We start from the raw sequence: 21,134 nt of genomic DNA, 5'->3' as shown, positions 1-21,134 counted from the left end.
GTTGCTGGGTCCAACGATCATCATCGCCAAAATGTTCATGCAGCAACTGTGGGCTCTAAAGCAGAACGGAAGATCGTGGGATTGGGACAGCGAGCTACCATCGCACCTACAGCAAGAATGGTTGAACTTCCACTCTACCTTATCCTCACTGCGCAACCTGAGAATACCACGGTACATAGCTCAACGCACGGCCACAAGTCTGCAAATACACATCTTTGCTGACGCATCACAACTAGCATACGGCGCTTGTTGTTACATCCGCGCTGAAGGCTTGGAAGGAGTCACCGTACAGCTGCTAACAGCCAAGTCGAAAGTCGTCGCATTATCTAACTCACACTCTATAGCTAGGTTGGAATTATGTGCAGCGCGATTGGCCACACTCCTACACGAGAAGGTGATTAATTCACTGAAGGTTTCTGCTACTACAATCTGTTGGACCGACTCAATGACTGTACTTCACTGGTTGAACTCCGTACCAAATCGCTGGAAGCCGTTCGTAGCCAACAGGGTGGCTAAAATCCAGCAAACTTCCGGCATACAGTGCTGGAAGCATGTTCCAGGCACCGACAATCCAGCAGACGACATCTCGCGTGGCTTAACACCAGAGAAACTATTGGCATGTGAACGCTGGTGGCACGGGCCACATTGGTTAGCACGCAACGCTGAAGATTGGCCACAAAACACTTCACCACCAAACGAGGCTGAGAGCGCAGAGGAGGAGAGGTTAACTTCACCACGGGTTGCAACAACATCTACAATCTGCGAATTTCGGAACAGGTTGTTTTCCCGAATTTCGGCTTACCACACACTGCAAAGGGTTGTTGCATACGGCTTGCGCTTTATTCATAACGCGAAGCTTCACAAGGGAAATACGGCACATTCAAAACACATACCACCTCTCACTACGGACGAACTCAAGGCGGCAGAACTCAAACTGTGTTACCTATCACAACGAGACACTTTCTTCGAGGAGATACAAGCCCTACAGAAGGGCAAAGAGATTCCAAAGAACTCCAAACTGAAGTGGATCTCACCCTTCATCGACATCGACGGGATCCTGCGCATCGGTGGCCGGCTCACTAACGCACAACTAACAGAAGCAGAAAAACACCCGGTCATCTTATCTTCAAAGCACCCACTTGCCGCACTACTAGCTGTTTCGATTCACTTGCAAAAGTTGCATGCTGCACCACAATTGCTGCTATCTACTCTGCGCCAAAGATTTTGGATTATTGGTGGTCGCAATTTGTGCAAATCCGTGTACCACACTTGCCACGCGTGTTTTAAGGTAAAACCAACCATCCGCAACAGAAGTCCGATCAAAGCATACATCGCTATTTTTGTATGTTTTTCAACACGAGCGGTACACATCGAACTGGTTGGCGATTTAACCTCAACAGCATTCATAAATGCACTTCGTCGTTTGGTTGCACGACGCGGTCAAATCAGGGAACTTCACTCCGACAATGCAACCACATTCAAGGGAGCCGCGCACGAGCTGAATCGCATCTACAAGATGCTTAAATGCGACGAACACGATCGAGCTGCAATATTTGATTGGTGCGCGACGAATCAGATGAAGTGGAAATTCATCCCACCGAGAGCGCCGCATTTTGGAGGTTTATGGGAGGCAGCGGTGAAAGCAGCTAAAAAACACATCATTAGAACCATCGGCACTACAAGCATCACGCAGGAGAACATGCTTACCTTGCTTGCCCAGGTAGAGCAATGTTTAAATTCACGGCCAATAACACCTTTATCCGATGAGCCGTGTGATTTAGAACCACTGACACCGGGCCACTTCCTTGTCGGTGGCAATATGCAAGCGGTACCAGACATCGATTACACCAATACGCCGAGCAATCACCTGAAGGAATACCAATTGGTACAAAAACATCTCCAATCGATTTGGGCCCGATGGTATCCGGAGTATCTGCAACAGTTACAAGCCCGGGCCAAATATTGTTCCGGTAAAGCAGCCGTCCTACAACAAAATCAATTGGTGATTATTAAGGAAGACAATGTTCATCCTACCTCTTGGCCCATGGGGCGCATCGTTGCAGTACATCCAGGAAAGGACGGGGTAGTTCGCGTTGTTACACTGCGCACTGCTTCAGGGAAGCATATCGTCCGCGCAGCTAATCGTCTAGCTGTTCTACCAAATCCAGACCCGCTAAGTCATCTTGAAACCACGGAAACCACATGCACTGATTAATGCGCACTTGTAAACCACGCTACATTGTTTACATTCACAAGTGTCAATCACGGATCAAGATAAACAAACACACGCCCACACGCACCCACATATACACACACACACATGATAACAGGCAGATAGGAGATAAGCATTGCGTCAGGAGTACACGATTAGTTTTGAATTCACATTTGCATGAAATTTAAAGAAGTTCCTTCTTTGGTGGCCGGGAATGTGGGAATTAGAATAATTATATAATCTTGCCTGCATTTGAACTACAGGATTTAATATTACAATTTTCGAGCATGCATTTAAATTTCACGAATTAAACAGTAGACAATTAAGGATTAAGATTAGGACTACTCGACTGTTATACACTTACACGAACTACTCGAATTACATGTAAATCATTATGGACAAACGAATACACAGTTGCAAACCGACCAGCGATACGAGTGCACACAGTCTCACTTCAATCCTCAAAATATATCACAACCACCCCCTTTCGTGAACATTTTCACATAACTGTATTAGTTTCGATAACACAATCTCAGCTCGTTAGGAACAGTTTGTCTGTAAGCAACACTTATTGCACCACACGTAACTGTTTCCCATGCCATTGGATAATTGTGTCCAATCGCTTAATTGTTCCTACAATTACTCACATGTATGCAGCGGATAGATAATGAAGCTATTCGCAGTACTGCAACAGTTGCAGATGTTTCGATCGCCTATCCATAAGTTATGACGAGAATAAACTGTTGCTTCCATCCTATCACAACAATATAATCAGAACCAGAAAGAAAACCCTTGGGAGAACTTGTTGCCATTTGCTCATTGAGTAGTGGATTAGTTAGCTGCGAAAGGATTACGCGTGCGGCAAAATACACACATTTTAAGGAACATTTTTGGTGAAGCAGATCACAGTTATACAATGGCAACCCGTGGAAGCTTTCGTGAGCTTTTGAAGCCGTTGATATTTTACTCGAAACTAATGGGTGTGGAAATGTGGACGGCTCCGGGAAAATTTCTGCCAGCATCGTGCTATTTATCGGTTCAAATGGCTATTTACCTTATCAGCACTGGATTCACGGTAGCCAAGTACAGGCATGATCCACTGCACATGATGAAAGTTCTCGTTACGCTAGGTACGGCGTTGCAGGTACGTACGGTACGCGGTGCAGTAAGTGTGTGATGTTTGTGAGATTTCTTTTGCAGCTTTATGTAAAATTTTTCGTAGCTCTTACAAAGGGGCACGATGTGAAGCGGCTAACCGAGAAAATAGAGCTCGAAGTGCTGGAGCGATATCAGAACGGAACGAAGGAAGAAATCGCAGTACTCGAGCGAACTGGTCGCTACCTTTGGATCATCTTTCGAATTATGCGCCCAGTATGTTCAAGTACTGCGGTTGCGTTTATGTTGTATCCATTATTTGCTTATTTCACGACGGGCGAGAGAGTACCATTTTTGTTGTACGAGCTACCGTACTACGATTGCAGCACTATTCCAGGATACGTATTGAATATGTTGTTCCAGCTGAATCTCATCATAAACGGTGTGATGGGGTTCATACTGGCCGACTTCTCATACGTGATGATTGTAATGTACGCAATGACAGCGGCAGATATATTTATGGTGCATCTTGTTGAGCTAGAAATCTTGTTAAATGAACCTTTGAAGGATAGAACAAAGAGTTCGGAAGTACGCGAAATGTGGGTACAGTGCATTTACGATCATCAGCTGACAACCCGGTGAGTATTTCATCGTCAGCACGTACTGTAACTGAATTCTGTGTACGATGAAGTGTGTTTTGTGTTATTTTTATCCTTTTGAACATCACCGAAGACCTATTTGGACTCCAATGCCTAGCACAAGTAGTGTTGGGAGTTTTTACTATATGCGATTGTATGCTGCTGGTAACGTTGGTAAGTCCATGTTAAGTCATTGGTAAATCGATGGACTGTTAGAGTTTTTGGGGAGTTGGTTTCCGTTACGATGAAGCCACGGTAGATTTGAAATTGCAGCAGATTTATTTTAAGACAAGGCCATAGTCTTTTTTCAATTGATCAACCAGATATTGGAGGGATGTTGATATGATTCGTATCACAACAGTAAAAACTCCATTTTTGATATGGAATCTATACTTTTCAGACGGATTGGTATCCTACGTACTGTTTTTTCTTGGTTATGTTTACGGAACTTTCAATATATTTTATGGTTGGAAATTTTGTAGAACATAAGGTAAGTTTAAAATTTCTTACGCTAGGCACGTAGTTAATCAAGGAGTATGTGTTGTGTTTCGTAGATTGATGAAATGTACAACAAAGTGATCTCGATGCCATGGTATAAGCTACCGGTAAAGGAGCAGAAAGAGTTTTGCTTTCTGATGGCCAGACAACAGTGTCCCATGATGTTGACAGCGTATGGATTTCATCCAATGAACTTTGAAGCGTACATGAGCGTGAGTAATGTTACGTTACGAATTTCGTGGATGGCATCGCTTAGAGAAAGCTGAATTCTATCTGGCATTCGATTATAGGTGTTGAGAGGCCTGTACCAGTTTTTCGTAATGATCTTGCAGTACGTTGGATAAAGCATCACATCAATGAAAGAACATCTTTAGGAAAACTTGAAACTTGAAGAAATCTTCAAGTGATAGATCTGGAGAAGGAAGGTAATGTTTGTTAGCTGAGCACCATTCAATTTGTATGTGACACCTTTAAATATTACTACATTTTTTTCATAGAAGTAGGCAGGTATCACCAAAAGTAAGTGGTCAGTTTAATTAAGGGAGCGCATAGCCTGAGCATTGTGTATGAAATTCTTCTTTTCCTTGTCTACAATGTACCATTTATCATGTCTCGGCTTAAGAGCAACAAATAACCGAACATTATCCTACGATGGGTCTGACTAGACTGCAGCATCGACCATTTAGACACATATATACACATAAGGTCTTTCATTTGAAATACTACCCGATTGATTATTTAACACAAACCTTGATAGAGTTTAATAAACACCAATTCTTAAACCGCAAATCAGCATTTTATAATGTTGACCAGTATCGATATGGATTCTGTGGCACCAATGTATATTATTCCTCTGCATATATAACAAAGCGGATGTTAGTTGCTTTCCAGTGGGACCCCAAAGCTGCCAGTAGACCGACTGAATAAACATAGTCCGTACATAATTCGAATGGCGGTCCGGTGTCCGAAGCAAAAACGGTGCCGGTCTTCACATGGCAGGACCAGGGTTCAAATCCCATCAAGATTTTCTACCGCCTCCCCGAAAGCAGGGTTGACTACTTTGCTACGGGTGAAATCAAGTCACAGAAAGCCAGAAATGGCAGGCCGAGATCTCTCGAGGTTTTAGTGCCAAGGAAGAAGAAGAAGTACACAATTCGATACTTCCGATTGAATTGAATTGAATGAATTGATTAATTGCAGGATTAAGTTGGTAAGGCTTAGTCGTTTGAATTTTTTCAGAAGTGTATTATGCGATATGCTCCAATCCAAACCTTCAGATCGGAAAACATGCATCTTATCTGTAGCTTACGATCCATACTACTCTTCTTCTTTTGTTTGGTCGGATGACCTTCGTGATCACGCCGGCTATGCAATGATATACCTGATTTATTGATGTCAAGTAGTTGTATAGTCAGTCCTCACTGCGGGGGAATGTTCCGGATGAGATTTGATTCCAGGTGCTTTCGTGTGGAGATCAGCGTTGCTATCGTAATTCTTTTTTAATCCTTTATTTATAGAGGCTTTGGGTCATCCGCCTCTTCTCGCTACCGTCTCTGCCTGTTGTACGTGCTTTAGACCCAAAGAAATAGGATTGTAGTTTATTAATTACTTAACGATGGAAGTCTCATGCTTTTTGCATGCCTAATGCTCTCTGTTTGACTATGGCAGACCGCATTTCGGCCACCAATAAGGAATATTTTGATTTATTTTATCAAACAACTAACTGACTAACTGATAAAATGATTGTCTCGGTTGGATATTGCAATGGCGCTGATTTATTTATTTATTTATTTATTTATTAATTATTACGGACTGATGCCGTATTGTCACCACCGCATGTGGTGACTGTGAAATATATTCACGAAAAAAAAACAATTAACAAAATTAACTAGGCATTTCCTCCTAGTTATTTGCCATATCCCGGGCATGCTCGGTTGTGACGGATGATGGGTGGTTGTTGTCCATTTCTATTGGGTGGGTGTGTGTGTGTTGTAGGATTTTTGGTCCGGATCTATTGCTGTGGCTATGGCTTCGATGGGGGTTGGTTCGCTCCGGTTGACTATTGAAGTGTGTGATGTGGGTCTGGACTGAAACAAACAAGCACAGTTATTTGGACAGTACAAACATGAATTTTTCTGCGTGCAATGTTCCCCAAGTAGCCCAGCCATGACACAGTCTATGATCGACCAAGTCAACATAGGACTCAAAAGCGGCAATGGCGCTGATGATAGGATTATAATCGACGCAATTGAGATCTAGTTTTGAGGCTCCGTACTTGATCAATTCACTCTGAGCACCAATAATTATTAGAAATAGTGGTTGGTAACCATTTTTTTTTTGTTAACGGGGAGGGAACCTTCAAAAGGTACCCATATCAAGAATCCGGTCGCAGCTGAATAAGACCCTTTGAGCTGGGTTATGTGGGATTCATCGTGACACTTTCGATGTCCGATGTCTATCCACTAAACCACTTCTCGACCTGATCGGAGTCCTGCCGACTCGCAGATGTGCGTGGTACTTTATGCAGGTTCGTTTGTGCGATGTATCTGTGCTGTTGCTTCTGCGTCGTCCTTGCTTGATGTTTCTGCTGCTGTTGCTGCTGCAGCGTGGCTTCTTTTGGGTGCTGCTGCGCCAATCCACCGGTAGGTGGCCGCCGCTTTCGGGTGGATTGCTCATGCTGCTGCCATGGCTACTCCATAGCTCAGCCCCGCTTGCTGTTGTCGTTGCCCCGCTTGCTCGTTGTTCTGTCGTCGTCGTTGCTGCTGTCATCGTTTTGGAGGCGAAGGTGGACGTTCCTTCGCTGGATTCCACCTCACTTGGAGGGTTTTGAAGATGGTCCGCGCGGCTGTCCTGACTGCTTCCCATGTGGCGCGGTTGGCACACATTTCCGCTGCAAGATTTTTCATCGTAAGGCGAGTGGTGCGCTGCTGCTGCATCTCGTGCTGTGTCCGAGCGAACCGTGGACAGTGGAACGTTACGTGCTCGACGTCCTCCACGGTGTTTTCACACACCGGGAAGTTTGGCAAGCAGTCCAGGATGCCTTTGTCGACGAAAAAGCTCCGGAGAAACCTGTGCCCTGTAAAGAGTTGGGTGATAAGGAATTCAATTTCTCCGCGCTTTATGACATACCCAAAACGATATACCAGCCTTTTCGTCGTGGTAGCGTATGTTCTCTTGTAGGAGAAGAACTAGCGGAATGGTGCCTGCAACCACAAAGGCGGCGTCCTAGGAAACAGTTTGGAGGGCGAGACAGGAGTACTTGGAGTAAGCCTGTGCGGTGCGTCCTCTGGATGGTAGTGCGATGGGTGTCCCTCTGTAGAAGCTTCCATCTCCACGCCGAGGCTGCGTAACGGACGATGCTGTTCCCGATGTTTACCAGAGGCTTCCCTCTGCTGATGATGTCTGCGCGCGTCCTGAACAGCTCCAGACGAAGAAGGTCGTCATATATGACGTACCTTAGTGTTGGCCCTAGGATCGAACCCTGCAGAACAATAGCCGACACCGGTTGCGAGATCATTCCTTCATCTGTCTCGAAGTGGAGCGTGCGATTGGTGAAGTAGTTCCGCACCATCGCCTGGAGGTTCCGTGGCGTGTTCCTTCTCTGCAGAGCTTCCCCGATCGCTGTCTGTTGATGGCGCCCATGGCAGAGCGTCCCTTCCGAAATCCGTACTGCGAATCAGACAAACTCAGATGCAGTCGGATCCAGATGCTCCGTGAGTCTACGCTGTATAAGCCGTTCCAGCACACTCACAGATTGGACGGTACGCTGATGGTTTCCCGGGTGGTTTCCCTGCCTTGGAGAACAGCACTAACCGTTGCCTCTTCCATGCATCGGGGAAGTAAACGGAGTCTATGTAGTGGTGGTTGGTAACCATCAAGTAGCAATGTATGCTTCTCTGGTAAAAGCTGTTGTACTTAAATTATTGTTAATTATTGTATTGTATTGTATTAACATCATGGTACTGGTACTATATTAGTTTCGATAATACAGTCTCAGCTCGTTAGCAACAGTTTATCTATAAGCAAACACTTATTGCACAACACGTAGCTGTTTCCCATGCCATTGGATAATTGTGTCCAATCACTTAATTGTTCCTACAATTACTCACATGTATGCAGCGGATGGATAATGAAGCTATTCGCAGTACTGCTACAGTTGCAGATGTTTCGATCGCCTATCCATAAGTTATGACGAGAATAAACTGTTGCTTCCATCCGATCACAACAATATAACCAGAACCAGAAAGAAAACCCTTGGGAGAACTTGTTGCCATTTGTTCATTGAGTAGTGGATTAGTTAGTTGTGAAAGGATTACGCGTGTAGCAAAATAGACCTATATTTGGAACATTTTAGGTGAAGCAGATCACAGTTATACAATGGCAACCCGTGGAAGCTTTCGTGAGCTTTTGAAGCCGTTGATATTTTACTCGAAACTAATGGGTGTGGAAATGTGGACGGCTCCGGGCAAATTTCTGCCAGCATCGTGCTATTTATCGGTTCAAATGGCTATTTATCTTATCAGCACTGGATTTACGGTAGCCAAGTACAGGCACGATCCACTGCACATGATGAAAGTTCTCGTTACGCTAGGTACGGCGTTGCAGGTACGTACGGTACAAGGTGCAGTAAGTGTGTGATATTTGTGAGATTTCTTTTGCAGCTTTATGTAAAATTTTTCGTAGCTCTTACAAAGGGGCACGATGTGAAGCGGCTAACCGAGAAAATAGAGCTCGAAGTGCTGGAGCGATATCAGAACGGAACGAAGGAAGAAATGGCAGTACTCGAACGAACTGGTCGCTACCTTTGGATCATCTTTCGAATTATGCGCCCAGTATGTTCAAGTACTGCGGCTGCGTTTATGTTGTATCCATTATTTGCTTATTTCACGACGGGCGAGAGAGTACCATTTTTGTTGTACGAGCTACCGTACTACGATTGCAGCACTATTCCAGGATACGTATTGAATATGTTGTTCCAGCTGAATCTCATCATAAACGGTGTGATGGGGGTCATATTGGCCGACTTTTTATACTTGTTGATTGCAATGTACGCAATGACAGCGGCAGACATATTTATGGTGCATCTTGATAAACTGGAATTCAGGTTAATCGATCCTTTGAAAGATAACAAAAAAAGATCAGATGTCCGAGAAATGTGGGTACAGTGCATGTACGATCATCAGCTGACAACCAGGTAAGTATTACATTGTAAGTTCGTTCTTTAGTGAATTCTTTTTAAGATGAATTGTTACCTTCAGCCTGTTGAGCATCGCTGAAGACATCTTAGGACTCCAATGTCTAGCGCAAGTAATGTTGGGAGTGTTTACTATATGCGATTGTATGCTGCTAGTAACGTTGGTAAGTCCATGTTAAGTCGTTGGTAAATCGATGGACTGTTAGAGTTTTTTGGGGACTTGGTTTCCGTTACGATGGAGCCACGGTAGATTTGAAATTGCAGCAGATTTATTTTAAGACAAGGCCATAGTCTTTTTTCAATTGATTAACCAGATATTGGAGGGATGTTGATATGATTCTTATCACAACAGTAAAAACTCCATTTTTGATATGGAATCTATACTTTTCAGACGGATTGGTATCCTACGTACTGTTTTTTCTTGGTTATGTTTACGGAACTTTCAATATATTTTATTGTTGGAAATTTTGTAGAACTTAAGGTAAGCTCAAAATTTTGTTTGTGAGGTCTGTAGATGCTAAAATAGTACTTGTTGTGTTTCGTAGATTGATGAAATGTACAACAAAGTGATCTCGATGCCATGGTATAAGCTACCGGTAAAGGAGCAGAAAGAGTTTTGCTTCCTGATGGCCAGACAACAGCGTCCCATGATGTTGACAGCGTATGGATTTCATCCAATGAACTTTGAAGCGTACATGAGCGTGAGTATTGTTGCGTTTGTACTAAACGACAGCATTTTTATTGGATAGGCTGTATTATGTGTTCTGAGTACATTCTCATGTAAGCTAACGCAAACTGTGTTACGACAAGATCTCGAATGCTTTTGAATTTGCTTGGTCATACAAATGTGCTGCTTTGCAAACATTTTAAGAGCAACATGATCACTGTTTTTACCTGATTGAACTAATTTATACCTATTTAACCAAATATAAATCATAAAAAATTGTTACCTTAATCTTTTTATTACCCAAGAATATGCAGATGCTTCATTGGCCAAAGCTAATTTCGTTCATTCACTTACGGTCTTAAAGCCTTGATTGACAGCACGGTTTGCGTTCGCTTGTAATGTAATCAGTGGAATGTAATCAGCGCTTTGTTCATCTTACTTAATGTTCGATTATAGGTTTTGAAAGGTCTGTACCAGTTTTTCGTTATGCTCACGCAGTACGTTGGATAAGGCATGAAAAGTAAGGACTGACAAAACTGAAACAACATTTCTCTTTCGTGGCACGAGCACTCCTAGTTGCATAAATTGATATTTCCCTTAGTTCACCAGTTGAGCACATGGTTAAGCAATGCTGTTACGACAATTGAGAGACAACGATAAATACAAAACATCTATAAATTAAAGCGTGCGGTTACAATTCATGGTTGATCACAGCGGTTGAAAATCTATGCCCAGACTATGCAAAAGGGCAGTTCGTAGAACAATTCACCTCATCGCTTACCACTTACCGCAGTAACGCTTAGCGTATGTGACCGTGGACGCTTGGTAAATTGTAGAACTAATTCAATTATCAGCTATTCTAAGTGTGTTTTTACGATACCGGTGGGCTACCGCACCGGTCGAAAAGCGTTGAGTTTTAGTTCGGAAATGTTGATCGGTGATGGTGGGTGTCCGTTTACTGCCCCAGTGTTTTCGTTCTTAATAAGCGGGCTTTGTTGTTGTTGTCGAGCGTTGGGTGAGGTGCACCTGCTGGATTTGCTGGAACTGTTAATGGATCGTGAAACGCCAACCGTACCGAGCTGGTGCCATCAGTCTATGCTAGCCCACGCCGACTCTACCACAACGACGGACGGGGAAACGATGGACGAGCGCCGGAAATCCCCGAGAGCACGCGGTGCCGGTCGGACGCGAATGGAGGCGGCCGTCACGGTGCATGCACCGTGGGCAAGTGAAGATTCGGACGGTGAAGAGAGTGATTGCCATGACCAACGGGCACCATCGGTCAAGGGTCGGCCCAGTTCGCCCAGACCACCTACGCCCGCCGACGAAGGGCCCGATGCAGTGCAACGATACGTCCGGCTGCAGGAAGAGCACGTCGAAGCGTCCGTTGTAGTGCTAACGAACGGGATCGGTTCGACGCGAGCGGCCCCAGTGCTGGAATCATTGCCCAAGGGCGGTGGGAAATTGACTTTTAATCTAACCCCGGAGCAGCTAGGTGTGCGAAACACGGCGGAACGCACGACCCGTGCCAGGAAGTGCATGGCCGCCGGGGACTACCTTCTTTCGCCCGGGCAAATGAGCGCACACACGGCCAGTCCCACCGTGGAGGAAAGTCCGCGAAAGAGTAGCCTCCGGCGCAGCTCGGCGTACAGCAATCAATCGGAGATGGATAAGCAGCTCGCCCTGGAACAGCATCCGGATCCACTTCCGGCCGGCTGCTCAGGGCTAGCGTACGAAGACCGTCCAGGACCGGGGGCGGCTGCGGCGGCGGCGTCCAGCAGCGCTACCGGCACGGTGAAGATGATGCTGATGATGATACCGTCCGAAAGTGCTCGCCCGGAGGATGTCGATGGATCGAGGGGTTCGCTCAGCTCGAGGGCATCGATGGGTGGCCCACGAAGGACACAACATAAATTTGACGAGATATCGTGAGTACCTAGTGGGACGCGGTCGTTTACTGGCCGGTTCGACGATGTTTACCTACCCCACCGTTATGCCACTGTACGTCCGTTTTTATTTTCGCATGAAACTCCCTTCACCGGCAACTAACCTTGCGATGGTACCTTGATGGCAGCACAATCTACGACCACTTTCCGACCGAGTTTCTGCCCGAGAAGTTCCGGTGCGGGCTGTGCCAGAAGCTGATGCGAGAGCCACGTGTGCTGGACTGTCTGCACACGTTTTGCCGGCCATGCCTGGAACGGGCAGCAGCAGCAGCAGCGGCGTCGGTCACGCACGGTCAGGACAGTGCACTGTTCTGGCAGCGCGTCAACGAAAGTGCCAGCTTCGATTGGGACCGTAAGTTGAGGGGCCGTTCAAAAGGCCAAACCTCAGGGTATGTGTTTGTGTGTGTTTGTGCGTGTTTTTGTTCGTGTGATGCGCCTCCGTTCGTTGGCTGTGTACGACTTCGATAAGCAAAGATTTATTGGGGCCACATGTGGGGCACGTTTTGCGTTTGCCATCTGTAGGGCTTCGGTCGAAGCACTTGTCTCGATGTGACAGGGGGTGTGTTTTGTTGTGTTTGCTGTAACGCGCTTTGTTGCTTTAAGCGTGGCTAAACTATCGCTCAGTATAGCATAAACAAATAATTGAAGGGTTTTGTGTGGTGTGATTGCGCGTAAATAGTGACCGTGATATGTTTTAGCGTGATTTGTCGGATACAATTAGTTTGCTTGTGTGTCAGTGTGTATTGCTAAGTGTGATTAAATCGTTAATTTCTTTTTTTTCTTGTTTCGATTAATTGTTTGTTTTGAGTAGTGTGATGTGTAGCTTACAAAACATAAGCTTTCATACAAAGGTAAAGAGAACATTCTATTAAAATAGTCAGATGAGAAGCCGAAGAAATAATTGAAGTAGTATCATACATGTAACAATGCTGTTATTCCTATTTAATTAGGGTTAATTTCAAACCCTTTAATTGTTGAATGCCATAATAACATAAAATATAGCTTTGACATTAAGAGGGACCAGTCTAAAGAAAGCCGTTATGACCGCTGTGTTTATGACCATTTCTAGACCTCGAAATTCATCTTGTATTCTGCAATGCTCTAATCAAAATACAAAACAGCTCTCTAATGAATAATGTCTGCCTTTTCTGGATGACCAAACTAAACAATCCCACTTAGTTGGATAGTAAGTCCTCACTACGAGTGTACATGGCCTGGATTTGAACTGCGATCAGTTATTTTAAGACAATATAGCTCTCTTAAAACTAAAACTAGTCAGTCTGTCGAGCACCGTTAAGACTATTTCTTAAAACCCATTTGTAGATTTCATTACAGCCTTAAGGGAGAAACCGACCCTGGTACAACGTGGTATCTTGAAATATAATAAAGTATCGCAGCTATCTTCTGGAAAGTGCTTCAGTTTTGGACCATAAATTTATTAAAAGAATTGAACAAACAATGCTGTTATATCATGTTAGTTGTTTAACTGAAATATCAAAATGGCTGACAAAAATTGAAAGAGCTTTAAATATCTTTCAGCTCATTTGAAATAACAAGAGTAAGGCTCTGACCCCTTTTATTAAACTTTAAATTCTTTGTGAGACAAATAAAAATACTATATTATTAGCAAATAATTGTAAATGCAACACATGACCTCACGCAAAAGCATTTAAGTTTAGTAGCAGCACTGAAAGGACTTAAATGATTGAACTTATGATTTTTGGGCGAATCATTTTTTTACGAATAATAAATTTGTTTTAGCTTCATATATCTTTGATAAAACTTTATTAAATCTTGTTTGATACTAAGCAGCATAGCATGTTTCGTGCGGGATCTCATCATAACCTTTGAAAGTTGGCAAATAAATTATTTGTATCAATTAAAAAAAAAAAACATCCTAGACATTGTTGCTGCTTTTGTTGTAGTTTTTTTCTACAGGTATTTGACAAGTATTTTAATGTTGTTTTGAGATAAATACACACCTGCTGTTACAGTTCTCAATACCGTTAATACCGCTGAGTTCTCGATACCGCCATCCTGGAGAATGCATTAACCCCAATCTGACAGTTTGAGCCTATCACGCCCATTCTGTTCGAAGGTTATTAACACTGAATCTTGTTTTTTTCGTTGTAAATTAGCTGAAACCAGTGAAAAAGATGTGGAAGATGGTAAAGCGGAAAACCATAGTGGTCCCTCACTGTTTGGCACCGTCGGAGAGTCACGTTTCGACCAGCTGCGCGCCTCGTTTCAGAGTTTTCGTGAGCAAAACTGTTTGCGATCGCCGGTAAAGTCAGACAAGGTAATTATTTTCATCTTGATCAGTGTGTGTGCGTATGTGTGTGTGTGATTTTTTGCGATGTTACCAAAATGTAGTAAATCAATAGCGTTTTGCTGGGATTTAGTTTCAAAAGCAATCACTCGCAGTTGTTAAGAAGTAGAACGCGAAAAAGGCGCAAAAAACGAAAGCCATCCTTACCCAAAGTACGAGTCACGTCTGGTCCAAGCGGTACAAGACTATCCCGAAACGGGCATAGTGATCGTGTAACGCGCAGCGTACAGTTTAAAGCTCATCCGCACAAAATGAATAGCTCTCAATTTGCGCTACATTTTATGCGGTGTCGCGTCGTGCAAAAGCAAGCAAAGATGACACACATTCTGGTGAACACATCTTGCTGGAGAGGGCCTGGTACCTTGCAGGTGTCATCGTTACCAGGCACATCCTTCAAAAGCATATTTCCAAAGCAGAACCGTGCCGGAGAGCGATCGGCGAGTTTTTACGTCCCATGCATGTATCCCTACTTCATCTCTCGCTCACCCCAGCCTGTTTGCTCTTACCACTTGCAGAGCCGGGACAAAGTTAAGGCCAAGGTAATATATGGTGACAGGGAAAAAGTTCTCGTCTGTCCCACCTGTAACCATCCGACGGAGCTGCCGGCCGGACCGGGTGGTGTTGGCCAACTGCCGCAGCACTTTGTGCTGGCAAGGAAAATCGAGAACATCATTTCCCAGCATGTGTCGTCTTCGGTCTCGTCCCGGGCCGGATCGCCCACCAGCTGTGCATCATCAATCGCATTGGCGCTGTGCGAGTTATGCTCTGACGAGGTTACGGTAAGTCATACATGACGTGGGGAATATATCTGAACAAAAAAAAAAATGAAGAAGGATATCAGTTTTACACCTTGTTTGATCCCATGGTGCCATTGGACGAGGGGGAGCATTGCAAAGGGGCCGCGTTAGGTGAGGTGTTGGAGCGCGAAACGAAAACATCGGATTGGATTGGATTGGATTGGAGTGAGTGGCTTGAAAGTTTTGACATTTATCATTCAATGCATGAAGTTTTATGTGTGTCGGTGTTGTTTTTATTTGTTGCACCCATTTTCCATACGGCCAGTTTGTGGTTGTTGATCTTGGTCGCTTTTTTTTGTTGGTTGATAAATGTGCACGATAATGGTACTGCAAAACAAGTTCCAGATATTTACACGCAGTCCACCGAGCACATCGATCCAACCGAAGCATGTTTCTAGTAGATCAGATGAGATAAGGATAGGAGAGAACTAAGTGTTTGTCGGTTTGTGGGAAGAATCTAATGGAGAAACTTTTCATTGGACCAACGATTTTAAATTGCATTGATAAAATTTTCAAGTTGAATATGTTATTCATATAGTTAACCGGATGAATTATTTGTATGGGATAGGCCTTCACTCATTAATAACTGGTTTTTCAGGGTGCGCAAGTTAAAGTTGACTGGGAAAAAGATTTTTTTAAGCTAAATAAACCGTTTGAATAACTTTTCATATAAATTATAGCATACCATACTTTTTCTTCAAATCTTTGGAAGTGCATCGACAACACCCTCAGCTGGGCCCTGGCTGCTGTCTTCGGCTTGAGTCACTGCTCAGTACAGGAGTGCGTCTGTCGAACGCAATCTGATCGTCTGCTGGGTGTGTTTCTTTGATAAAACTTTCCAGTTTTCCATTTTACTTTGATTTAATTTCCCGGTGTTCAAGGAACACTACACAAACTTCATAATGTTCCGATTTGGTTTTCCGAAGTGGATCATTATATGTACATGTAAGGGGATATCTCTTTTACATTCCGTAGTTGAAATGCATGGCTCAATAAGGCCCCTCCTTATTCTACGATGTTCCACCATTTGTTACTGCCACCTAACAATCGTTCTAACGTTCTGCCGAGCCAAACACTTTGTCACTTTTTTTTGGGTGGTCCGGTGGCCGAGGCGATAACAGCGCGCACCCATACGGACTCGCCTCCTCGTACTATGGATAAAACTAAGACACAGAAAGCCAGAAATGGCTGGCCGAAACCTATCGAGGTTGTAGTGCGCAGGAAGAAGAAGAGAAACACTTCGTTTGAATTTGAATTTGTTTCCACAAATCGGGCAGGTTTCACTTGTTTCATTTAATCGACAGTTTTTCACTGTTAACACAAGTTTGAGCTTGCTCATTCTATGGATTGTTCTGAGTTAATATGAATATATCACCCTCATCTGATGAGACCATTTTGAAAAATTGAATTGAAATGAAATTTGGCCAAATTTAAGTGTTCTCTTTTTTAATTTATTATTATTTTATCAAATTTGCCTTTTGTTAAATATTAAAAAAAAAATGATTTACCTCTAACATAAAAGTGATTGCAAAAAATGGTATATCAAGCATTGTGACAATTAGAACGAATTGATAAAGAAAACTAAAAAAAATACTTTTCCAAAAACCGTCCTCAACGCGCAAATTCAACAGCAGACTTGTTTTTGCCGTTGCGAAACACTTTCCGCTTAAGCTTTATTTCATTTTCTAAACCACTAATCTTTCATCATCACTTCACTCGCCAATCCAATTTCATTGAAACGGGGTCAGCGGTCAGACGGAACCAATTTCAACCGCAATACCGGACCGCGACGCCACCGCGCACAGTGTTCGGTTCAATTTCGCTCCGTTTTCCGGTCGCAATATTTGTCACCATTTGTTTTGTGTTTGTTATGTTTTTGAAGCCCTTGTTTTTTTTTGCTTTTGCTCTACGTCGGAGCTAGCTTGAACGTACAATTTTATGGAATTATATTTCCCATCCCTTTTCCTCGCTCACCCCTTTCCAAAATCCAGCGGATCGAACGGAAAGCGCGCGAGAAGCGCAACAGTGTTTTTCTCGTGGTTCAATTTTCACGCGCCTTAGTCGAGTTAAAAACTAATTCGATTTTTCCAATTTTATTTTTTATTCCGCATCCACGCCGCACAACCGCTCCGTCCGCATCAACTGGTACGCGCGCGCAATTTCGTTCGCGACAATAAAACATAAAACAAAACAACAAATTGAAACTACTGTGCATCTGTGTTCCGGTAACTATTGGCATTGATTTCCACCAGGCAACTGCGTCCTGTCAAACGTGTGCACTGAAACTGTGCAACTTTTGTAAGGAAGCGCACAAACGGCAGCGCGGCACGTCGTCGCACGGCATTGTGCGGCTGGGCGTTGGGTTGAACGAGCTGATGAAAGTTCGGCCCCGGTGGGCGAGCGTCCCGGGAGAGCCGGAGTCGGTGCCACGCTCGATTAAATGTCCGATGCATCCGGAACATCAATTAAACCTATTCTGCACCAGTTGCCACCAGGTGATCTGTGGCGAGTGTAGCACACTGCTGCATCGGGACCACCGCTGCACGACGGTGGCACGGGCCGGCAAGGTATACGGACGCTTCGTGCGCGGTGCCATCGAGCAGACGCGTCCCCTGGAGGACTATGCGCTTCAGTCGGTCGGACGGTTGAACGATATGACCGTGCGGATCAACAGTCGGTGCGAGGCGGTCCAGCAGGAGGTGGATGCGTTTGTGGACGAGTACGTGGCAGCCCTCGAGGAGCATCGGCGTGCTTTGGCCGAGCAGATCGGTAACATCCGCCAGGCAAAGATGGAGATGATTATGGCCCAGAAGCTGGACCTTGGTAAGACGATTCGACACGGGGTTGGGCAGTAATTTGCAAAATTTGAAGATTAACCAAATCCCCGGTGTGTGTCGGGCAAGTTTGTTTCGGAGGAAAATGAAACCCCCTTCCCAGAACGTGCCAAAGACATGTGAAACTGTTGAAGCCGATACCGAGGGGAGTAGCGTGATGAAATGGCGTAAAATGAAATTGTAATTAAACAACCCATTTCGGGCTGAGGGACCGTTTTTCTGCGAAACTTTCCCTTTTCCCGAATGGAAGAAAACCGGGCGAGCAATGTGTGTGAGTGTGTGTGGGTAATGATGTACCTTTTGATGGCTCTGTTTTTGGTGAGCAACTTTTAATTGTACAACCCATTATGCAGTGCATTTGTTGTGTTTTGCGATCATGTTCGTAATTGTTGGTATCAAAACATTGGACGGTTAATTTATCATCTGTTTAATGAGTTTGTATGGTGGATTTTAAGTGTGTGAGTGTGTGGAAAAAACAAGGTGTTTTCCGAGCTTTCTTACATCCATCAGCTGTTAAGAGGTCATATATAATTAGTAAAGGGTATTTGCTGCTTCTTTTTGAGTGATACTTAAAACCTCGAGAGATTTTGGGCCAGGGCTTGATCATTACTAGATTCCTTGGTTTCGGTAAAAGCCATGGTTGGAAAGTAGCCTCCTCCTGCGTACGTTGGGAAGGTCAAGCATGAGATTCGATGCCCTGTCCGAGTATACGACTCACGCCGCTATCCTCTCGGCTACCGGACCATACCTGGGAGCTGAAAGATTAAAAGAGAGTTTTGATGTGTCACCAACTATCCTCACGGAGCTGCTATATTACCCTTGCATCCGCTAGTAGAGTGATGTTAAATGACTGTCATTCATTTATGGCAATCTAGTTTGAAAATTCTGCAATCTAGTTTTGAAAATTTATTTCATTTGACAAAATAAATGCGCCTAATGCAAGGATGAGCGTATGCCGATGGAAGGAGTCAGTACCTGTTGCACCTTTATCGATAACCGTAATGAATTTTTAATGCATCTCATTTCCCCCAGAATGTCGTTCCCAGAATGCACGGGCTGCGATCGAGTTTGCCGAAGAGCTGCTGGCGGAGGGTAGTGACGTGGAAAATCTACTGTTTGTCAGCGTACTACTGAAGCGGTTCGAGGAATGCCTCAAACCAACCCGAACGCTCGATAGCACCGTAACCGATACGGTGCAGTTTCTAGCGGACGAGGAAGCGCCCACCGTCCGTGTACAGACCGGCGTCCCATTGTTTGGCATTGTGACCACACAGAAGGCCGACCCACGGCAGAGCGGTATCGAACATTCGGCGGGCGAGCTGGCCACGCTCAAGGCACACAAGCGCGTCCAGCTGACGTTGGTCGTGCGGGACTACGAGGGTCGGCGCCTCGGGCACGGTGGCATTACCGTGCAAACCTATCTCCGATTTCGGGACGACGAAGATCACACGGTTGCAATGTCCATCGTTGATAATCGGGATGGGTCGTACGGGCTGACGTTTGTGCCGCCACGCCCCGGTGTAATGCATCTGACGCTGTTCGTCGACGGGAAGTTACTGGAGGTATGTGGGTGTGTGTGTGTGGTGGCCGTAGTCTGATACGTGCGAGTAATATGTTTGACTTGTCGCTCTACAGGAATGTCCAGTTGTGTTACGCATTCACAAGCTCCGGCCTCACTACGGTGTGTATCATTGTTGCTCGTTCTGTTCGAGCGGCGGTTCTAAGGGCGGCGGTACGTGCGCCTGTGGAAGCATCATGCCCGGAGGATATCGAGGCTGCGGTCACGGTCACGAGGGCCATCCCGGACAGCGCCACTGGTCGTGTTGCGGGAGTCTGCAGGAATACTCCGACTGTACGGTAACGGTCGGGAAGGAACAGCAGCGGAAAGCATGAAGTGCGAAGGCTGATGCGCCATCTGGCGGGAAAACTTACAACTGCGCTCTGAATGAAGGAATGTTCGGATTTCGTGTGGCGCATGTGCACATGCGTGCTGGCGGGGAAAGTTGACATGTTCGGAAAAGCTCACCCGATAGTGTTTTCTTTACACACACACAGACACTTATTAACACAGACACACCAACTTAGTTCTATTTCCCATGTCTAAAGCAGCAGAAAGCACCAGTCGAGCAACGACGTTCATTCTTTATGGACGTTTGCGATCTGGTGGCACAATTCCACCAGAACACGAGCCTTCCTGCCCGACCGACACATTGGATGCAATAAATTGTTCATTGTTCACCAGCACCGGCGTTCGTATTTGTTTTTCCAATTCGGCGTGCGGCACTCAGGCCGACAAAGCTGTACCCGCGATACGGAAAGAATTATTATCCCTCCATCCTCGAAAGCCGCAATTGCAAAACGCATTGCAATAGATTATTGAAACAAAGGGAAATAAACTATCAATCCCCTGTCCCTGTGCCGGGAATGGCTAGGCAGTTTAGAGGAACTTGTTGGCTTTGTTGCCAGCGAATGGAATGGGCGTTTTAAAATCGGGATGCCAAACAGAGTAAATACGCTAAATCAAATGAGCACTTGCAGAATTTGTTTGACCTATCAATCGGAGATGGAATGGGTGAAAGGGTGTACAAAAGTGTAATTGATTTAGTTGGTGCTAGTCAATTTTTGAAGGCATGTTTTTTTCCTGTTTACCTAGCTCGGTTTATTTAGCGCTTCGAGCATGAAATGATTGGAGTGTGATAAATAATGCCATCAGTGTACGGTACTTAGCGCACTAGCGTCGATAAATAATAGGGCAGTAGTTTGATTTAATATTTGCTCCTGCAAATGGGTAGATTAAATGTGATACACAATTCAGCTTGGGTGGGAGAGCAATTGCCGTGGGGAAAATTTTTACCCGGTCGATGGTATTTTAAGCCAAAGGTTATAGCGTGCTGGTTTATGGTGTTATCAGTAATAACAGAGGG

The 21,134-nt window shown here is 44.7% G+C and overlaps 3 protein-coding genes across 3 annotated transcripts; all 3 read left to right on the top strand.

Annotated features, from left to right (window-relative positions):
- The first annotated feature begins 3,065 nt into the window (after nucleotides 1-3,065).
- LOC118509998 lies at nucleotides 3,066-8,628 on the top strand. The gene is made up of 3 exons (XM_036051382.1): nucleotides 3,066-3,356; nucleotides 3,413-3,583; nucleotides 8,563-8,628. The coding sequence occupies exons 1-3, from the start codon at nucleotides 3,129-3,131 to the stop codon at nucleotides 8,626-8,628; spliced, it is 465 nt and encodes a 154-aa protein (XP_035907275.1). The 5' UTR covers nucleotides 3,066-3,128.
- A 952-nt stretch (nucleotides 8,629-9,580) lies between these two features.
- LOC118509997 (putative odorant receptor 83c) lies at nucleotides 9,581-10,814 on the top strand. Its single transcript, XM_036051381.1, has 5 exons — nucleotides 9,581-9,637; nucleotides 9,702-9,801; nucleotides 10,029-10,118; nucleotides 10,183-10,338; nucleotides 10,761-10,814. Exons 1-5 carry the CDS (start codon nucleotides 9,597-9,599, stop codon nucleotides 10,812-10,814), a joined length of 441 nt encoding a protein of 146 aa, XP_035907274.1. The 5' UTR covers nucleotides 9,581-9,596.
- Nucleotides 10,815-11,245: 431 nt separating this feature from the next.
- Nucleotides 11,246-20,443, top strand: LOC118508958. The gene is made up of 7 exons (XM_036048886.1): nucleotides 11,246-12,232; nucleotides 12,379-12,602; nucleotides 14,389-14,549; nucleotides 15,095-15,358; nucleotides 17,629-18,199; nucleotides 19,243-19,772; nucleotides 19,846-20,443. Exons 1-7 carry the CDS (start codon nucleotides 11,355-11,357, stop codon nucleotides 20,101-20,103), a joined length of 2,886 nt encoding a protein of 961 aa, XP_035904779.1. The 5' UTR covers nucleotides 11,246-11,354; the 3' UTR covers nucleotides 20,104-20,443.
- Nucleotides 20,444-21,134: the final 691 nt, after the last annotated feature.

Source organism: Anopheles stephensi, chromosome 3 (genome assembly GCF_013141755.1).
Source record: "Anopheles stephensi strain Indian chromosome 3, UCI_ANSTEP_V1.0, whole genome shotgun sequence".
Classification (NCBI taxonomy): Eukaryota; Metazoa; Arthropoda; class Insecta; order Diptera; family Culicidae; genus Anopheles; species Anopheles stephensi.
The sequence above is the reverse complement of the archived record's forward strand: the minus strand, read 5'-3'. Positions and strand labels throughout refer to the sequence as shown.